At 40.8% G+C, this 22,364-nt stretch overlaps 2 protein-coding genes across 2 annotated transcripts in view; one reads left to right on the top strand and one right to left on the bottom strand.

The window, feature by feature from the left end:
* LOC140232616 (tyrosine-protein phosphatase non-receptor type 1-like) overlaps nucleotides 1–16,356 on the bottom strand; it is a 104,179-nt gene extending 87,823 nt beyond the window's left edge. Inside the window, exon 1 of the mRNA XM_072312714.1 lies at nucleotides 16,142–16,356. Within this exon, the coding sequence (XP_072168815.1) occupies nucleotides 16,142–16,231 (90 nt within the window). The 5' untranslated portion in view covers nucleotides 16,232–16,356. The remainder of the gene's footprint in view (nucleotides 1–16,141) is intronic.
* The window catches only part of LOC140232902 (heterogeneous nuclear ribonucleoprotein C-like 1), a 281,840-nt gene that overhangs the window by 153,739 nt on the left and 105,737 nt on the right, over nucleotides 1–22,364 (top strand). The gene's annotated exons all lie outside the window — the stretch shown is intronic.

Below are 22,364 nucleotides of genomic sequence, written 5' to 3'. Positions count from 1 at the left end.
ACAACTGTAAGAGTGCATCTCCAACAGGTACTTACATACAGCCAAGGTAGTATAGTGCAAAACCTGTTTATTGCATCCTGTTCAGTTGAACTCAATACTGATTACATGTACCCAAGACAAAGCAACACATCTGGGGACTGTGCATTGCCGCACATGTACTGGCATTCAAGACATCCACTAGTTTCTCATTCATATACTAAGTATGCATGACAAATATGAATATATAACAAACCTGATAATATTGCATTGTACATACATTGTACTGAGGGCACACAAAGCTTCTTACGTTATATAACCTTTCAACTTCATTACACACTTGCATTTCATCTGAAATGTAACAGCACTGGTTTGAAATACAAAATATGTTACAATTTTTCATGCTCATTGAATAGGAGAGATGATGGTGTGGGCAAATAACACAGGGAATTAAAAACAAATTTGAAACTGGAGTCCGAGCACTCCAAGAGAACAGACCTCTGCCAAGCAGCCATGATTGAAATATTGCCATTTTGTACCAGTATCTCCAACACAAAGAGGTAGAGCTGGACATCTACACAATAAATTTAGTAAAAATCTGATCATCCATTGTTGGGTTTTTGGGAGGTTAAAGGGACTGTACAGTACTGGTTGAGGTGGGGATTCATGTTTTGAACATTCCTAAGTGAGATAATGAGAAACCTCTTATGAAATATGAAAGAGCATGTACTTTTAAGAAGGATTCAATGTTTATTTGATGAAAATTGGTTTTCAAATGGCTGAGATATCCAAAAAAGTTATAATAATAAAATAAAAGGCGACAGGCCACACTTTTATTAGGATCTCTTTGTTTCACCTTGTTTTTGGATATCTCAGCCATTTCAAAACCGAATTTCATCAAATAAACTTTTGATACCCCTTAGAATTGCATGGTCTTTGGCATCTCATAGAGTGGTTTCTGAATATCTTGCAAAACGTTAAAAGCTAAATCCTCACCTCAACCAGAACTGTACACACCCTTTAAACTTATTTTGAGTCCTTTATGACCCCCGTGACCTTTGACTTCATGATCCCCAAACTATCTTTTATTTTCTCACTATGAACACAGTCTGCAAGTTTAATGAAACTCTGACCATCTGTTCTTGATTTATTAGGAGATTACGCTTATTTCATATCCTTTATGGCCAGGCCTTCTGGCCTTTGACATGTGACTGCCAAATTAAGTTGTATCTTTCTTACATTATTATGAATACACAATGCAAGTTTAGTGAAAATCTGATGATCCATTCTTGAGTTAATGGGAAATCAAACTTATTTTTATCCTTTATGAAACCTATGAACTTTGACCTCACGACCCCCAAATTAAACAGTTTCTTTCTTACTTCATTATGAACACACTCTGCAAGTTTGGTAAAAATCAAATCTCCTGTTCTTGAGTTATTGGGAGATTAAGCTTATTTTTTGTCCTTTGTAACCCCTACGACCTTTGACCTCATGACCAAAAATTTAATTGTTTCTAGCATACCTTACTATGAACACACCCTGCAAATTTCATGACTTTTTTTCATCCATTCCCAAGGTATCATGTACACAAACAGGCAGACAAACAAATTGACAGACAAACATTGTAAGTGTACCCTACCCCCCCCCCCCTTTCCGGTCGTACACATAAGTATTGTCCTTGGCAGATGCCACATTATCAATGTCCACACAATTTCGGCGGAAGAGCGCTCCAGAAGCATTTAGACTTATGCCCCTCTGTATCTGTTCATACAAGGCGTGTCTTCATTAGCGTAAAGTTCAAACTAGCGGGATATTTTAAAGTTTGGAAAAAAAGCCGATATTGCGAATGTGCTTCTTCATCAGTTCGAAACAGCCCACTTGGGAAAATTAGCTCGAAATTTGATGCATGCGTACTTTGTATCATTACTCTGCTTAGCGCACTGTTCAAAAGTGGATTTCCCCGCGCACTCAGCTTTCAAATCCTTTTTCTTGCTTTTGACTTGTCGGGCCGTCTTTATGAAGCCGTATGTTGCAAGCTTGTTGCACAGACTTCCATGATATCTTTTTTCCTTGCGTTCTCGTACTCAAATACAGCATCTTCTCTCCAAAGGGATATCAATAACGCTACAAGTTTGTTCTTCTGTCCAGTGAGACATCTCATGTAATTAATGATTCACAGAATTAAAACATGTTGTAAAAACAAAGTCTGCAAGAATCTTCAGCTTAAATGCACAGTGACTTATTACATGCACAAACAAGGACAAAACAGCCAGTACGTACGATACAGAGTTCAAAGAAAATGTCAGCAACAGTAGTATGCACATGTGATCCTTGAATTCTCAAAATGTTGTTTACAAAACACACTGTGTGTGTATGTACACAGTGATTAGCTTGTATTTTCACGTGTACTTCCCCCAGCCATCTAGCTAAGCCGAAGCTTCAGCTCAGCTCGGCGCACGGTTTAAAAGTGGTTTCCACAGTATGCCAGGATGAAGAAATTTTGGGCCGATGGAGACGCAACCCAAACAGCATGCTAATTCACAAATGAGCGTGCTATTTCATGACCAAGACAAAGATTTGGGGATAACTTTCCTAGTAAAAAAATATTTACCGGGTATCTTATATTGGATGGCTATGAATGGGATACCAGGGAATATTGCACAAGTTGTACGAATTGAAGACGAGTGCAATATTGGCCCTAACGAGTGCAATATTCCCTGGTACATGTATTCCATGAATTAATGCCATCCAATATAATTATTATCACCTACAATCAAGTAGAGCAAGCATACACTGCACAAAAATACCAGGCTTCTATACTCGTCTTTGAAGTTAACTCGGTAGTAACATCCCAGCGCTGAAAAGGGGAAGCCCCTAAAACTGTGTATGAAGCAATTGTTAAAGCAACTAGCAAGATTACTTGTGTGCTTGTGATGTAACAAAATGACGCGCACTAGTAACAAGCGTTTGTGCACTCAGCAAGCGCTCGCGCAACAGACAAGACAGAATGCGGTGTGATCTTCAACGGCCATTAACAACAGTAGCCTATGGGGAATTAATACGTTGGCCTATGCATTTCGTTCAATATGCTCTGATATTGAACGGTAAAATTCAGCATACAACGTGTTTTTAATGCGCTGCTAAAACGTGCTATATACACAGTAGATGATGATATGCTACTGTAAAAGTGGATATTTTCTCGCGACTATTTTTTCAAGCTTGGCCAGACGAAAAGAGTTTTGCGTGTTTTTAATTCCACGGAATCAAGACATCAACTACTGGAACATACGGCATGCAAAAATGTTTGCGTGCTTTTATTTTCGCGCTTGTTTTTGGTTGCGCGAAATGCGTGAAAATTTCAACACCGCGACAATTTCCACTTTTACAGTATATTGCACCTTCATTGCACGAACTGGAGGTTAATTTGACATCGCGCTAATTTCACAATAATACAATAGTGGTTTTTATATCATGTATATACATATATATAAACTTCAGTCTGATAAAGACAGGTCTATACTTGAATTTATTGTTTGAGTCACTAAAAACAATCAGCAGCCTTGAAATGGAGAGCCAGCAAGCACATCCATGCGTACTTGTACAGTAACTACATGTATGAACAAAACACTGGGCCCCTTTGACCGGTATAAGCATATTTACCAACAACTGTTGTGTGTACTACCCAATGCAATCTCCCTGAAATAGTCAAAGTCTACATGCACAAAGTTTTGTTACTGCTAGTCAAAAAAGACTTCTCTCCATCCCCTTTCACCTCCCCCCCCCCCCCCAAAAAAAAAAAAACATTTCAGACAGAAGTTCATTATTCTTATTTATACAACGTCCAAGTAGATCCTTGTAATTTGAGTGGAGGATTGTTGGTGACGTGATATTCAATAAGTACTCCATTCAACGCGCCGTGCAATTTTGGTTCTATTTTTGCGTGCAACTTGGTTCGATTTTTTCGTTCTATTCCACAGTTCGAGAAATTGTACGGTACTGCATGTACTGTGTGTTGCATATTGAGGATCGCATGCAGCTAGCGCAGTGTACGTGTGCGGTACATGCATGCGCGTATGTAGGCCTACGTAGCTAGCTGTGACCTGTATCTACACTGATTGCACAAGCCAGAAAGAGAATCGCAGTGGATCCACATCTAAGTATGGCTATATTTTTCATACATATATAGACTTCTAGGCCTACTTAGACCAGGGAGGTGAGACCTCTCACCTCCCTGCTTAGACCTACCCAACAATCCTCCAACCAAATAACAAAGATCTACTTGGACGTTTTATAAAACAAATAGTGTATGGTCTTTACTCGTGCAATGGAACGAGATTTCACACTCGGTGAAAGATGAGGCGCACTATTCAACTCGGTTTCACCTCGTTGAATAGAGCGCGTCTATCTTTCACCTCATGCGAAATCTTGTACCATTGCACTCATGACCATTCACTAGTATACTATCCAAAGCAATATTCTTAGGATACCTTTGACGTGGGAATAATATGAATACTCCGTAAGTCTGATATTCCTAGAAAGAGGATGGCCTTTTCACCTGAAGCAATAAAATCTAGCCTAGTATTCAAGGCTTTCACAGCGGCATCATAAAGACCAAATGATATCTGCTTACCTGCACAACCAGCGAATTTGCATACCCCCCCCCCCCAACTTCGATTAACTCCTTCTGCGTTTAAAATAGGTCAGCTTTTTGGAACACCTTACTACACGTAAGTGTGCTTTTATGCTCAATTTGCAACTTTTTAATCAGCATTTGAAACATTGATCAAAATTGCCATTCGTATAGGGGTACTTTTCAATGCTAATGTTTTTTCGGGTTTGAGGAAAAGCCAATTTTGTGATCATGAACTGCCCACTGTTGAAACACTGCAAAGCAAGATATTTCTGTGGCACGAAATTTTCACGAATTGGAGCTGACGGCAATTTTCACAGCATGACATTTTTACATATCATCTCCAGCATTCAACACATATTGTGTAGACAAGAACTTTTGTGTGCATTTTAATTTCGCAAATTCTTGACTCTCGCGAAATTTGCAAAATTAAAGGCACTGTCCGGCATTTGGGGCAATGTTGTAGACTATGTTCTACAAAGCCTCATGAATTACAAAACTTGATTACACAGGAATTTCAAGCCAGTTAAAAGTCTACAGAAATAGACTGAAGTTTTACAAGCACAACAATGCAGATTTTATCAAAATTTGATTTTTATTCTATGACCTCTTGTCTAATTCATACTCTGTCACCAAATTCACATTACCACCCAACATACTTTGAAGTAATGGCTAAAAATAACATTTATGTGGGTGTGAGGGCAAAAGTGCAGCAGTCTTAGACCTTGATCTTTGATTATTCAGATACATGAAGATATACTACAGATTTAAAGGTAGGGGATACCTTTTACAGAAATTCTAAAATGCAGCAAAACATTAAATATGAACCTCAGTGGACTTGTTTAGGCCACTGCTTAGAAATTTGGAAGTCAACAGATATCTACAATTTGAATAATGCACAAAACTCAACTACTCAGTAGTTCTGTGTGTCAGCCACACTTAAGCCTTTTTGTTGCAGTCTTCTGTATTTTTTAACTATAAACACAAATCTAAAAGTATACGAGCTGATGTAATAACATATAGAGTGTGTGGCAAGAATGTATATAGAAATGTTTGTAAGTTTTGATGAACTTTATTCACAAAATATACATGATGGACACACATGCAGTGCATGGGTCTGCAAAGGTAGCCTAGTATTTGGAATTTACGGTGAGCCCCGAAAAAAATTCAATTCAAAATCTAATGGTCAATAAAAATGTACTAAATGTTACCTTCCACTTTCAATACTTTATGGGAGTTTCTAAAATGATACTCTCTTCAACATACCACTGTGTTTATACAACTCTTCATTTAAGGCATGCAAATGGGATTCCCTACCTTTAAAGTCCATTTGTTCCTACCCTTTCTACCAAATCATATAACTGAACATTCTTAAGTGTCATTTCAAACAGATGTTAGGCCACCTTTAACCTTAACAGAATTTGTTCAAAATCTAATCACTGCATATATGTCATGGAGCATATGTAGTGTTTCAATATGCCTGCAAAACAAGATCTTGGACTCCCAAATCTGTGGGCTGATAGCCTGAAAACACACAATGCCTCTGCATTCTTCAGGTCAAAGCCATCTAAGGCGGAGGTTTTCACTTTGTATAAAAGACTTTCACAAAAGGGGAAACATTTCCATCATGTACCCATCATTCACATTGCTCTTGGCACAAGTTCTATAAAGACACAATGTAACCACAGTCACATTAGAAAATATCGTGAAGTTTAAGATTGCAAAGTCTAAGTTCTCAACGTTTTGCCAGTGTAAACCACAAACTTCCTGAAAACTTCTTGCAAACTTTCCACTCTTGTAAGAAAATTTCTCTTAACCCTGCCAATCTTCTTGAAATTTGTGCAGTCTGAACACTTGTAACTGAAGCTTCACAAGGTTTGTCATGTGACAGGGTCGACCACCTGTTTGCGGGCAGTGCCTCCAAAGCACACACTCATCGGGATGCATGTGAAAGCATCATTACGTCACAATCATTAGCTGTCAGACTGTGTACACTTCCTCCTACATTGTATTATGTTGCGCATGTGCTATCAGTGACCCAAACTTCAAGAATTGAAACTTCAAGATGTTTGGCTGCCAGTGTGGACAGACAAGCAAACTTCTTGGGTTGAAGACTTCTTGAAGTTAAACTTTGCAATGTTTTGCCAATGTGAGCAAGGCTCTTGTATAATCAGAACTTGTAAAATCACTCTTTGGGTGGTTATATTTGTGATCAAGTACCACAGCTATGAAATGAAAAGTACGCTTCATCTCTTTTTGAAGAGCAAAATTAGCAGTTTCCATATTTGAGATGCTAATGACATATTGCACTTGTGTTATGGGATGCAATCTATTTTGGCATAGTTAATAATTTTGCAAATTCAACTGACTTGCCAAATTCACAAAAATAGAACCACCATGAATACCCGTAGTTCATCTACAACAGTAAATCAATTTGACCTTTATTTGTCAATAGCAACACTGTATCTGTATGTGAATACTGCTAAAATACTCATGTACGCATACGTATTGTGAGTTGATGTAGCAAGACTAACATCAGGAGGTTTCTATCACCTTCCTCTCTTTCTTACTCTTTCTGTCTCTCTTTCCTTATCCCTCTGCTCCATGAGCATCATGATGGACCCCCCCCCCCCCTGTTTTATTGTATCAATGTCATATCAGTTACCAAAGAGTCAAGCTTTTAGCTTATTGTTGTATCATGTTTTATTTATATTTGATGATACTGCTGGGAAAACAAGACAAGAAATTGTAAAGTGATGCCATACACAGAATACGGTAGATAAATCAAATCAAATCAAATGTCATGATGTCATTTGCACAGTTGCAAAGCTCACTGGGGCCTTTGTCAAAAGCCTCTGTTACTGCATACAAACTGAGGCGCGGGCAATTGTGAGCTCCACTATGTATGCCAGCTGACCAGTAATCTCTACAGGAGACAGATTCATAGAGATCAGTGGACCTGAATCACTGGTAGCGAGAGCATGGCTCCTACTTGCATGGCAGTCATTAGCTCGCATCGCTTGAGCAAAAATCTCACAGACATGTTGGCCTCACGCTGAACAATATGGCCTCAAAAACACTTGTTTGTATGCCTTGCATGATTATTGCAACTCCCGGAATACCAATTAGCAAAGAGCAAAAGAAAAAAAATGAGAAAGGGATAGCAACAACCAATGCAAAAAATTGAATCAGTAGAGTTCTATTATTTATGTTAAGTATTGTTAAATAAACAAAATGTGAATAGTTATATTTTTAAAAAAAAAAATGCTAAGGTTTAATGAGAAATACAGTGATATCTCCTTATATTTTAGGCTTTATTGCAAAAATATTACATGGTAGGATGTTTTGTGATACAAGTGACCTACAGTCTACGCATCAAAAGTGATATCTTGAACATTTTTTAAAATCACTGCTCCCAAAGGTAAACAGGACCTTTACCTGAAGAGAGTGAAGACCATGTGGTTGCACTGAGTGATGTCACAGTAGACCAGTCTAACAATATTTGTGAAAAATGTTGTGACACTGTCTAAAGTCAACGCAAAGGTCTCGCAATGATAGCAATCTCTCCCATCTCTGTGTGATGTGGAAAGAGGCCACAGGTAAGACTAAAAGATTTTAAAGGGTCTTCATGAACAATGGGTGATTTCAAGTTCGGTGCTGGTGCTAGTGTTTTGTGCTATCTCCCAACCCTCTGCCGTATAAAACAGAGCTCCAACACAGACTTTCAGATTAAACGAAGCGATACAGATCAAAATCATCGATCCCAACACTAGACTAGGTGCTAGGATCACACTACCACGAAGTCCACGGGAATTGTGCGACGGAAAAAAATTATTGCACGTGATTACAGTCAAATATTAAAAGATGCAGACATGACTGTATAGACGGGTCTATAGTTTATACTTCTAGATATATAATGAGGAAGACAGAATAAAATGCCGCAAATTTCATCCCTTCAACAAAATACAACGATCTAAATTCGCTCCCAGGTTCAGATTTTATATGTAGCCATGTCTAGAGTGTTTGTGTACATTTTCTTGTTTTATACAACACCTATTTAGAATGTAGCTATCCGATTGGTCGATTGCCCATCATGTGACAGTTAGTGAAAAGTTCCATTGCACGCTCTGGCTGTCTCAGCAGTGCGATTTGTTTGACCAAAATGTTCCATTGCACGCGCTCTGATGTCACAATAAACAAACATGTGCCGTGCGCACTCAACAATTACAAGCGCGCTTACAAGCGCATACTTTTGTCACTCATTTTAGTAAACAACTTTGCTTTGCATACGTACGTACACATGTACGTGTGTATACACGATGACTGCAACTGTGAGGCTACTCATTCGTCTTTCACGGAAAATGGTTGCCATTTCTGTGCTAAATTCAAGAATCTGTGAGTACAAAATCTGCTGACGTTCGAGGTGTTGTATAAAACAAATAGTGTATGGTCTTTACTCGTGCAATGGTACCAGATTTCGCACTTGGTGAAAGATGAGGCGCACTATTCAACTCGGCTTCGCCTCGTTGAAAAGAGCGCCTCTATCTTTCATCTCGTGAGAAATCTTGTACCGGCATTGCACTCGTGATCATTCACTATTTGTATAATATCTTCGTGGGCGACCATCATGGACTATTTAAGCATAGACTTTGCACATTAACTAAGGTCTAATGTTAATGTTAGCAGAGAATGCGGGTCTTGCATGGCAACGCTAAACACCAGCACTGAATTTGAAATGACGAAGAGGATAGAAACTCTAATCCATATTTTGTAATACAGGGCTAGATCTAGTGTTGTTTTTTAATATGCAGGGCTGCCAACACTGGAAACTAGTTGAGAGTGAGACTCCCATAGGCCAATGCTATAATTTAGGAGTCAAAATGAGTGAGATCAATAGAAATGCATGCGAATGAAATAAAGTTTTATCGTGAGGAAAGGACCAAAATGCGTGAGTCTCACGCTCAATGCGTGAGAGAGTAGGCAGCCCTGAATATGTTAGCCAACAGGAAAAAAAGCATGTAAATTGCTAACAGTGCCATGATAATCAACCTATTGATTGTGGGCATGTCTAATTCCGCGAAAAACTTCTCATTTGTAATGACATTTGCTGGGTCAGTTTTTCGCCTTCTTAGACAGACACCATTGATACATACGCTATTGCGACGGTTTTGTTTGAACGCAACTTCGACCCAGTTCCCCCCGCATAAAAATGGTTAGTATTTTTTCCAGCTTGGTTTTCAAACCAATCTGGAAAAAATATATACAGGATTAATCAGTAAACATTTTGACTCACCTCTTCCACTGTTTCCTCCTGTTTTCTGGTTGTTACCTCCACTTCTTTGCAGTGCTCCCCAATTCATCGCCGCCTTCATTTGAAAAATGACCGCACAAACGTCTACGGCAAGCCAAATGCTCATTCACAATATTACGAAGTTAAATTCAGCGCTCGCGAACAATTTACTAGTACTTTAGTCAATAAACGTAAGTGTACCGGTGAGTGATTGTATGGAGCATTTGGCTTGCCATAGACGTTCGTGCGGTCATTTTTCACACGAAGGCGGCGATGAATTGGGGACCGCTGCAAAGAAGTGGAGGAAACAACCAGAAAACAGGAGGAAACAGTGGAAGAGGTGAGTCAAAATGTTTACTGATTAATCCTGTATATATTTTTTTCCAGATTGGTTTGAAAAACAAGCTGGAAAAAATAATAACCATTTTTATGCGGGGGGAACTGGGTCGAAGTTGCGGTCAACCCAAACGGTCGAAAACCGTCGCAATAGCGTATGTATCAATGGTGTCTCTCTAAGAAGCGAAAAACTGACCCAGCAACTGTCATTATTATAAATGAGAAGTTTTTCGCGGAATTAGACATACTTGTCGGTCAACGGTAAGACAAGACGAGACAACACCAAACGACGGGGTTCCGTTCAGCAGACGACATTCAACACCAAGCCCAGCACCAACTACTGGAAATACGTCATGATTTTGAGGTGAACTCCCAACACCGACGTGATTTCAACTTCAACTTCGGTATTATCGCCGGTGCTAACGTGTTCTAGTGCTGAGATAGCACTAACGTTAGCAGTAGCACTAGAAACAAATGTTATTTGTTAGCACTAAACTACTGTATAAAGCACTAACGTTAGCATCGAACTTGAAATCACCCAGCCAATGCCAATAAGTGATGTAACGTTAGACTCAGTAAACCGTAACTGTTTAATGTTAGAATCTAGAAGGACAAAGGGATGGTACGGTACCTGGTGGGGATGAGAATTGGGCTTTTAACTTTTTGCAAGATACCAAGAAAACATTTATGAAATAGTACAGAGCATGCCATTTTAAGAGGAATTCAAAGTTTATTTGATGAAAATCGGGGTTGGAATGACTGAAACATCCAAAAACAAAGTAAAACGAAGTGATCGTAAAATTTACATTATTAAGTGTGGGTCCCACACTTCTTATTTGAATCGCTGTTTTGGATATCTCAGCCATTACAAAACCAATTTTCGTCAAATAAACGTTGAATTCCTCATGGAATCACATGCTCTTTCATAATATTTCATAACCTGTTAAAAGGTTTCTCATTATCTCACAAAAAAAAATGTTAGAAACCTGAAATGAGGTCTCAACCAAAACTATACGATCCTTACATTACTATAGAGTTCTAGGCCCTACTACAGGCCTTGAAATAGGATTTTGGAGGGGCAAGGCCATTTAAAAAGGGCACTTTTTCCAAGAGGCCAGCCATGAAAGGGCACTTAGGTCAGTCAGAGGGGCACCAAGGCCACATTGAAAAGGGCATGTTGGGTGTTTTTTTAAAGGGTGATTTTTGCGACGTTGCAAGAATTTTATGTTTTTTTTTTCATATTCTAACAACAACCCCCCCCCCCAAATACATAATATATATACAGTCAACCTCGCGGAAGTCGACATAATCGGGACTGAGCAAAACACGTCGACTTACGCGAATGTCGACTTAGGCGTAAGTCGACATTTTGTCGACTTATAAATGAAAATTAATTTCCTCTGTACAGAGTAAGATTTGGATCACGATGCGGATCGCTACCCATATATCTTACTCCTTTTGCCGCCAAAACATGCCTACTGACATGAGCAACAATAATGTTTTAGTTCATGCATAAATTTTGCGCGGGTTAGTAACGACAACGCACAATTCCCAAATCTCTAGAGAGATTTTGAGAGAGCGGGATCGGAAACCTAGGCCCGTTTCTAGACACTTAACGTTTTAAACTTGATTTGAAATATCAAAAGCATATTCCCCAAAATTGAATTAAACTTTGCGATTTAAATTCAAGTGCGTTGCTGGGAAGATATGCGTGTGATTTCGCATGATTCTGTCGAGATTATTTTTCAGTGCCGACTGAGTTGAAATATGTGTGATTTTCCTTCCCTAAGTCGCCATATTTGTTCTGCTTAAATTTGTATTGCCATGCTCTGAAAATGAATTGTTCTCGCGCTCCGATTCGCAACATTATAACTAGACCGCTCTGTACGGCGTGGGCCTGTCTGAAATAAGAAGAAGAAAAGTTTGTTCATCCGAAAACGACATCTTTCGGACTACTATAACCTTCATAAAAACAAACCTCTTACCATTGTCGGACTAATTTAACTTTGGACTGAGATTTAAAACTTCGGCATAGCGAACATCAACAATAATTCGTTATCATTTTTTTTTCATTGACATTTTGAAGCAGCATGTGTTTCGGTAGTTTGAAACGTGTAAACGTTGCGATGTCTTTCCTCTGCAAGTGCAGACTAAGTTCGGTCACCATGGTCACGGCGAAAGTTCCGTTACGAAATAAAGAATAATACGAGCCTTTTCAACAATGACGCACTTCCGTACATTTTTATGCGTTTAAACGCAGTTTCTAGTTTCGGACAAGATTCGCAAGTCTTTTCTGCAACGCCCTTGCGTTTTAAAAACAGATTTGCATTTGATTTTTAGAGTTGCGTTTAAACGCAATTGAGTTCAAATTTCATACAATTTTCTAGTTTTGTGTTATTATCAAACGCAAGTCTTTTCAGCGTTCCGTGTGATTTGATGGACTTGTATTTGATTTTCAGAATTGCGTTTAATTTTTAATTTTGCTTACGATAAGTCTTTTAAACAATAACACACTTCCGTAGATGTTTAGAGATGCGTTTAAACGCAATTTATAGTTTCGTACAAAAACCGCAAGTCTTCTCTGCAACGCTTTTACGTTTGAATACAGCGTTACGTGATTTGATGGACTTGCATTTGATTTTTAGAGTTGCGTTTAAACGCAATTGAGTTTAAAAAAATGTTCCCTTCAATTTTCTAGTATCGTGTGATTATCAAACGCAAGTCTTTCAGCGTTCCGTGTGATTTGATGGACTTGCATTTGATTTTTAGTGTTGCGTTTAAACGCAATTGAGTTTAAGTTTCCTATACAATTTTCTACTTTCGTGTGATTATCAAACGCAAGTCTTTTCAGCGTGCCATGTGTTTTGATGGACTTGCATTTGATTTTCAGAGTTGCGTTTTATTTCTAATTTTGCTTACGAAATGAAAAAAATAATGCAAGTCTTTTCAACAATAACGCACTTCCGTCATTTCCGTAGATGTATAGAGATTTATTTAAACGCAGTTTCTAGTTTCGTACAAAAACCGCAAGTCTTCTCTGCAACGCTCTTGCGTTTAAATACATCGTTGCGTGTGATTTGATGGACTTGCATTTGATTTTTAGAGTTGCGTTTAAACGCAATTGAGTTTCAGGTTCGTAACAATTATTTTCTAGTTTCATATGATTATCAAACGCAAGTCTTTTCAGCAACGCAATTGCGTTTAAATGCAAAAGTTGCGTGTGATTTGATATCACCTGCATTTGATTTTTTGAGTTGCATTATTAGTTGCATTGTAATAAATCTTTTTAGAAAGGGCCCTGGTTTTAATACCGCTTCGGAATAATCAACGTTAGAATATTCGGATTTACAAAAACAGGGGCAGGGGGCACATACCCCCCCCCCTATACTTTTTGGGGCACCATCAAAATGTGCCCCCTTTTCTGGAATATGCCCCTTTTTAGGAGAATGGGACCGATTTTGCACCAGGGCAACTGAAAGTACAAAAAGGGCCTGGAAGGAGCACAGGGGCAGCTCTCGGGGGGGGGGGGGGCAGGGGTACACAGTGCCCCTCCACCTTTTGGAGGATCAACTAAATGTGCCCTTTTTTCTTTGAAGGTGCCCCTTTTTTCCTGTAAAGGGGAGCACACTTTTTCCTAAGGGGCAGTTTTAAGAACAAAAAGGGCACTTTGAGGAACAAAAAGGGCACTTTCAGGAACAAAAAGGGCACTTTCAGGAACAAAAAAGGGCACTTTGAGGAACAAAAAGGGCACTTTGAGGAACAAAAAGGACACTTTGAGGAACAAAAAGGGCACTTTGAGGAACGAAAAGGGCACTTTGAGGAACAAAAAGGGCACTTTGAGGAACGAAAAGGGCACTTTGAGGAACAAAAAGGGCACTTTGAGGAACAAAAAGGGCACTTTGAGGAACAAAAGGGCACTTTGAGGAACAATAAGGGCACTTTGAGGAACAAAAAGGGCACTTTGAGGAACACTTTCAACTAACCAGCCAACCCGTGTTCACATACAGTGTTACGGGGGTGGGGGTTCTGCACAATTTTTTTTACATTTTATTTCACTTTTTTTTTCGCATGCGTGCCCTCGATCACATTTACTTTAGCATGCGGGCATGAATGCAGAGCGAGAGAGATGGCAATTCTCGCAGCCGTCCGACATGCCTGGCACATGGCTTGCGACCACTTGCTCCAGAATAGCCGCATTCCCCACAGTAACACACGCATGCACATACTGCACCCACCCAACGCGCTCAACCGCTGATTGCGACACTCGACGTACAGACACCATCAACGTACAGTACTTCCGTACATACGCGCGGGCACACTACGAATACAGTGGACTACTACCTAGCTAGTAACTCTATGGCCGCTGCGCTGCGGACATAAATTGCGGAGACAGTCGGAACGGTCAAAGCCGGTGTCACCGTACGTACGTAAGTACAAGTGTACGTACACGTCGTCTCGTTGATTTTGAATCAGATATATTGGGACGCGAGTGAACTGAACAGAAGGTATGATATTTGAGATGAGGAAATTTGTTCAAGCTTATTGAAGTGCAGACTTTGAGAAAGGGCATTATTATACGTCATAAACAAGAACTTTCATTCTAAAAGGGCACCACGGCCACAAGAAAAAGGGCACATTTTTTTTGGCCGTAACTTTGATCACGGAAGAAAGGGCATTGCGGCCAACGAGAGGGGCACCGACGGCCATGGCCGTCGGTGGCCGTCGGTTAATTCGAGGCCTGCTACTAATATTTTTCCTCAGTTAAAGACAAATTCGACAGGTAACGTTTTTATTTCAGGCCCTAACAAATGCTAAGCCTTGTAGTATTTTGTCGTATAGGGTCCTAGACTCCAACGTTTCTACTAAATTTACTCAGTATATCTACTGTAACTCTAGCCTGACCAGACACTGTGAACAGGGTCTGACATGTGTTAGTGTTTCAACGTTGTAACCGACCGTCACTATTGACGGCAAAATCACATAAAATACCTTTTATTTTGTATGATTTTAAGAGTAATATAATTGCAACACTTACCTACAGCATATTTTCCTGATTGTTGAGTTGAATTCGGCGTTTTGTTGGTATCCAGACCTTATTGTTGAATTTTTCGGAGTATAGATCGTGCGGTGGCATCTTTTCCTTCGAGAGCTTCAAAAAATCAACAAACTACCACGCATGCGCATTCAGAAGTGGTTGCTTTTTACCTACGCCCGTGCGCCCGTGCGTTTCATGTGTTACGTAAAACTTGTAGTAGATCCGCGCGTGCTGCACCGGCAATGATTTGACCTTTTTGAGTCGGGGTCATCCGACTATCTCCGACTACCTACGTTGTAGAGTGAATGCTATTCATATAACACGCAGATGAGGAGTGAAGCAGTAAGGACGTTTACAGACCTGATTTCAGCCATAGATTTCGGTAAGTCTTAGACGTAATTAAACAAAAAATCGCATACCGGTTATTGAATGATGATCATAGATTACGATAGTTCCTTATATTTTAGTTTTCCACGATTAATAAAGATATTCATGAAGGAAACAGTGAACGATATAAGCGCGATAACAACGTCCGCGAAGGAAAAGGGGTGCAGCGCTGTCGCGATTCGCGACAGCGCTGCGTGTAGTTACTGTAACTCATATGAACGTTAGACTTAACGTTAGACGTCAAAATCGTTTGACCATGAATCGCCATCACTACCGGGGCTAACCCGAATACACTCGCAGCTAGTACGTACACCTGCGCACTCTTGATCGCTGCATGCCACACATGACACGTTGTGCAGAAATGCAACCGGTTTCCACTCAGTGTAGGTTAGAGTGTACCTCGTCTCCGGTTCAAAACCACCCAAACGAACGAACACACGGTTGAAGATTTTACACGCAATGCAAAGATCGATCGGCGTCTTACCCAGAACAACGTCGGCCACATTTTTCTCTCTTCGTACTCTTCGAATTCATCTTCGAGACTCTGCATATTGGGTTGTCCCTTGTCTGTCATAGAGATAAAATGAACGGACTGCAGTGTAGTTTCTTCGCGATTGTGATGACTACGATAATCCAAAAACACTACCGTTTATTTATTTCACTGGCGCTGCAAGGGTAGTATAGAGAGGCTTCGTCGGTGCGATGACACGGCTGGCAGAGCAACAGCGCTACAGTAATTCTCTTCTGTGTGTGTTCGTCATGATACAGACGACATCGCTTTTCAATCGCACTTCGAACCTCATTATTACTGCGAAACGATTTTCAAGATCGCCGATTTCCTGGAATACCGCTATATACTATAGTGCCTGTGTGCAACCGGGTGTGTGTAGTGGGAGCATGCACTGAACTCCGTGCGATGAAAAGTCCACATGTGCGCATATCAAGCCACCGGAGCATTTCGAGCTTGATGGCATATTACACAAACGTGTGTGTGTGTGTGTGTTGAGTAAAATTATGTGTGTGGAGAGGCAGGTTAGGGATGGTAGATGTGTGTGTTTGTGTGTGTGTGTCTGTACATCACTGAACTCAGTGGTGTACCAAACTGCTCGCGCGAGTGCTCGCGACTTGCGTGCGCATGGCTGGTGGTGCTGCTGTGTTTGGGGGCGCTGCACATGAACTAGTGATAGAGCCCTTCGTTGACCCAGGGAGGTGGGACCACAGAAGAGTTCTGTGGGTGGGACCTCCCTGGTTGACCAGCGTTATTTAGTACCTTCTTCAAGTCATTTCACAAAATATTCACATACTAGGACTATAGGCTAACACAAACCCCTCGTGGGGACATGTACATAGTATTATTTTGTATATAATTTACAAAATTGTAGCAGGTTTATGCAGTGGCGTTTCCTTGGGGAAAACGGCGCCCGGGGCAAGCGCGAAAATTGCGCCCCTAATTTCTGAAAAAGACCAGTGTTCAACCCCAACCCCATCCCGGTAGAGACTTTAAACAAAGTCCACATGATATCCTTTTTCAAGCACTTGAAAGGGGTCTTTTTGAGGGTGCTTTAAATGTAATGAATTTTGATAAATTTTGGCGAGCGAGCGCAGCGAGCGAGCCGAAAATTTTTATATTTCAGCTTATGTTCGAAACCGTTGATACAATCGGCGATCGCTTCAGAACGAATGAAATTGAAGCCGCTGCTCCGTGTAACATTTTTCCTGCTAAATATAAAATGACATGTGTGAACACAATTGTCACAAATGTACACACAAGTAGTTATATGTACATGTATCAAGGTTGTATGCATGGTTGTTTTAATGTGCACATTGTATGTACACAGGGTGACCAGATTAATGGAGAACATTCTATATGATATAGATATAGTACATACAGGCTGACCAGATCAGTGGAGAATTTTCTACATGGTATACAATGTAGCTACAGTACATGTATGCATGTGACAGGAAGTACATTATAGCTCACTCAATCTAGAATGATTTAACCCATTCCAGAAAATTCTAGGAAGTGCTGGCTGAGTGAGGCACTGCCCTTGTAGCCCAATGTGATTGGTAGGTAATTTTGGCAATGATGTTATGCACATATTAGGCAGTGAGTCATCCAGGATTCCTGGAATTTGGACTTGCTAGTATGTTCAGGTATGTAGCCCCAGGTTGGAGAAAATTACAGAATGTACTAGAAAGGGGTGAATGAATATATAAGCTGGAGAAATTCTGAGGTAGGCAGAGTACCCAACACCTCTGCTCTGAGAGTTACGCCACTTCTGGCTCTGAAGCGACTTGTTATAGTCAGTCCTGTGTTACCTGCTGACCTGCTATACAAACTGTGTTTGTGGAGATAAGGCCTGGGAGACATTTTGCCTGCAGAGAATTAATTTGCCTACGTTGGAGATAGACTCCATATTTTAGTGTCAACGGACATTATTACGGCAAAGCTGTTGACGGGCTGGTTTCTTTGCTGGACATTATAAAGTGAATCATCATTCAACGCATCAACTGGACGTGGTCGTCATAACATTTGGATTCTGCCCGTTTCCTGTGGATTCCGCACGTTTCGCTGTGGACGTACATATCGTGGAATTTACCCCGGATCTATAACGTGGATTATTGCAACCCGTGCCTCTGGATTTACGTCGGAGGAATCATCATCGGTGCATCAAGGACCATTCATCTGTGCATCGAACATCGTAGTTAGACATCACCAAGGGACTATATAACATCGTGATTACGATTTGGGCTGTAATGCGTGTAAGTGATTTTATTACTGATTTATAATCGTTTCTCTTGATCATTATTGTACTGATGTGAAAACCGATTACGAGTCTGTACCCACAATATCACTGTTAATAAACCGCCTGCACATTAGTTGATTGTTTCTTTTGTGCGATCATTCTCAGAGTGATTTTGGTCGTAACAAAATTGGGGGCTTGTCCGGGAACTGAATGTAAAGCCAAAATTTAGAATTTGGAACGTTCCGGAACCTAGAATATTGGTACAGACAAAATACCAGTTGAGTTGATTGTTCAATTGTATATTGTGTGTATTACAGTGTGACAATGTCAATCAGTACAATGGATGTTCAGGCATTTGTTCAGAGGACAGATTTGTCCCTCAAAGATTTGCAAAGGTTACGCAAATGTGATTTGACTGCTATTGCACAGCATTTAAATGTTGATGTTCCACAAGGTGTAAGAAAGGCAGAGATTCTTGACTTGGTAGCTGGTCACATGGAGCTCAAAGAAGAAATTGACACTCCAGCTCAAGCTCAAATTTCTGATCAAACACGGCTTGAGCTTGCTAAATTGCAACTGAAGGAGAAAGAAATGGAAATGAAGGATAGGGAAAGGGCTAGAGAAGTGGAAAGAGAAATTGAAATGAAGAAACTTGAAGTGGAGCAACAACTGAAATTGCGTGAGATGGAATTGGCTCATGCACAGATTGCTGAAAATCGTGAAAGGGCTCCCCCTGAATTTGATTTGGCCAAAAACATTCGATTGGTGCCAAAGTTTGAGGAAAACAGAGTTGATGCATACTTTGTGTCATTTGAGAAGGTGGCTAACAGTCTGAAATGGCCACAGGAATTTTGGCCCATGCTCCTTCAAAGTGTGTTTGTCGGCAAAGCCGCCGATGTGTACTCATCTCTCTCTGAAGAGCAATCACGTGACTATGCTACAGTCAAGAAGGCAGTGTTGAATGCTTATGAGTTGGTGCCAGAGGCGTACAGACATAAGTTCAGAAATTCGTACCGCAAACCAGGCCAGACACATGTTGAGTTTGCTCGTGAAAAAGAAATGATGTTTGATAGGTGGTACAGGTCCCTGAAAGTGGATCAGGATTTTGATAACCTGCGTGAGGTTGTTCTCTTGGAAGAATTCAAAAAGAGTGTTGCTTTCAGTGTGAGGTCGCATTTGGATGATCACAAAGTGACAAGTTTGCATAAAGCAGCCTTGATGGCTGATGAGTATGAGCTGACCCACAGAAACGACAACAGACCACCTTTCAGGAATTTCTCTGGAAATAAGAGAGACAAAAATCAGTCGAGCAATCCAAAGAATGCTGGTTCTGAAAAAGGCACGAGTTCTGAAACTTCATCGGCACCAAAGCCTCAATCTGACGAAGGGTCCAGTACAAGTGCAAATGTCATCAAATGTTTTCACTGTAATAAGACAGGGCATGTAAAGTCACAGTGTTGGAAGTTGCAAAACAAAACAAAGAAGGACATGGGATTTGTCATGTCAAAAAGTGTCCTACCCGAAAATAGTGTCCCTTTCAGTGAAACACAGGCCATTGAAAGTCAATCTCCCAAATTCAAAGATAGGCTGAAGCAGGTGGATGAGAGCTATCGTAGCTTTTTGTTTGATGGGGAGGTGACCCCATGTACTTCTGGTGAGGCAGGTAAGCCAGTAGTCATCCTGCGGGATACGGGGGCCTCTCAGTCGTTGATGGTGGATGGTGGTATGACTTTTCCACCAGATAGTGCAGTGAATGCAAAAGTCTTGATTCAGACTGTTGATGGCAGTTATATGTCAGTACCACTGTATAGAGTGGATTTGAAGTGTGACCTAGTTTCTGGTCCTGTTACTGTTGGAGTTGTTCCTGAGTTGCCCATGGCAGGCATTGACTTCCTGTTGGGGAATGACTTGGCTGGGGACAAGGTGGTTGCGTCTCCAGTTGTTTCGGATAAACCAGTGGTGGTTGCTGAAACTGAGCAGTTGCAGGAGGAGTTTCCTGGGATTTTCCCAGATTGTGTTGTGACTAGGTCTCAGGCTCGTAGAGCTGTTCAAGATGATGCGGATTCTGTTGATGTGGAGGAGAATTCCGGTGTTTGGTTGGCAGAAACCTTTTTCAAGGATTTGAATGATGGGGTTGCTGTATTAGGCTCCGAGGCTAACAGTGATGGGCTGTTTAGCAAGTCTTCCTTGGTTGAAGCACAGCAGGCAGACTCTGAGTTGAAAGGCTTGTCTCAGACGGCGTGTTCTGAGGCTGAGGCTGAAAAGGTCCCTGAGTGCTATTATGTCAAAGATGGCATTTTGATGAGGAAGTGGAGACCTCCCCATAGGCCAGCTGATGAGGATTGGACGGTGGTCCGTCAAGTTGTTGTCCCTCCTAGTTACCGCGGTGAGATCTTGAGGATTGCTCACGAGTTACCTGTTGGCGGCCATTTAGGCGTCAGAAAAACAAAGGATCGGATCATGAGGCATTTCTATTGGCCAGGGTTGAATGTGGATGTGGCTGAGTTTTGCAAGACTTGTCACACATGTCAGGTGGCTGGTAAACCACAGCATTCAGTGAAGCCGGCGCCATTGATTCCGATACCTGCGTTTGAAGAACCATTCAGTCGGGTTCTAGTCGACTGTGTTGGACCTTTGCCTAGGACTAGGTCGGGTCATAAGTACCTCTTGACAATCATGGATATGTCTACACGGTTTCCAGAGGCTATCCCATTGAGAAATATCACTGCCAAGACTGTGGTAGATGCGCTAGTGCAGTTTTTCACTAGGTATGGGTTGCCCAAGGAAGTGCAGTCTGACCAAGGGTCAAATTTCATGTCAGGCATATTTCAAGAGGTGATGTATCGTTTGGGTGTGAAGCAGCTGAAGTCGTCAGCTTATCATCCCCAATCCCAAGGTGCGTTGGAGCGCTACCACCAGACCCTAAAGACCATGATTAGGGCATTTTGTGAGGAGTATCCCGAGGATTGGGATAAGGGCATCCCTTTCCTGCTGTTTGCAACGAGGGACTCCCCAAATGAGTCGACGGGTTTCAGCCCATTTGAGTTGGTGTACGGTCATGAAGTTAGGGGCCCACTGAAGCTCATCAAAGAGAAATTCATGATTGAGGATGATGAGGTCCACTTACTTGACTATGTGTCAAAGTTTCGTGAAAGGCTTTCAAAGGCTTGTGAGGTAGCTAGGGAACACTTGAAAGTGTCACAAGATTCAATGAAGAGAAAGGCAGACAAAAATGCCAAAGTCCGAACCTTCAATCCAGGTGACAAAGTTCTTGTATTGCTGCCCATACAAGGTGAACCACTGAAAGCCAAGTTCAGTGGCCCATACTGTGTGAAAAAGAAACTCAATGATGTGAACTATGTGATCAGTACACCAGACAGGAGCACAGATCAGAGAATGTGTCATGTCAATATGTTGAAAGAGTGCTATGACCGAAAGTCAGTTGGTGTGACATAGGTAGTGGATAGCACAGTAGAATTCACGGGTGAAAAGTTTTCACCGCATATCACTTACAGTGTACATTGTATGTGTTTAGCATATCCATTAATGTATGCAAAACAGTTTGACATGATTGTATAAGCTCCGAGAATCCAAGCAATATCAATGTAACTGGTATCCATGAAAAAAGAACATGGAATCAATGCAGCTTTTCAAAAGGCATGTATGTGATTATGGTTGTTTGAGTTGGATTTTACTTCACATTCGTTGTAAATAACAATAAGAAATTGTGAAGGTAAAAGAAAACCTTGCTACGGCAAGGCTTTCTTTTTCCCATGGGGGATGGTGTCACAAATGTACACACAAGTAGTTATATGTACATGTATCAAGGTTGTATGCATGGTTGTTTTAATGTGCACATTGTATGTACACAGGGTGACCAGATTAATGGAGAACATTCTATATGATATAGATATAGTACATACAGGCTGACCAGATCAGTGGAGAATTTTCTACATGGTA

Source organism: Diadema setosum, chromosome 9 (assembly GCF_964275005.1).
Source record: "Diadema setosum chromosome 9, eeDiaSeto1, whole genome shotgun sequence".
Taxonomy (NCBI): Eukaryota; Metazoa; Echinodermata; class Echinoidea; order Diadematoida; family Diadematidae; genus Diadema; species Diadema setosum.
Note: the sequence above shows the minus strand (reverse complement) of the source record. Positions and strands in the feature narration are given on the sequence as shown.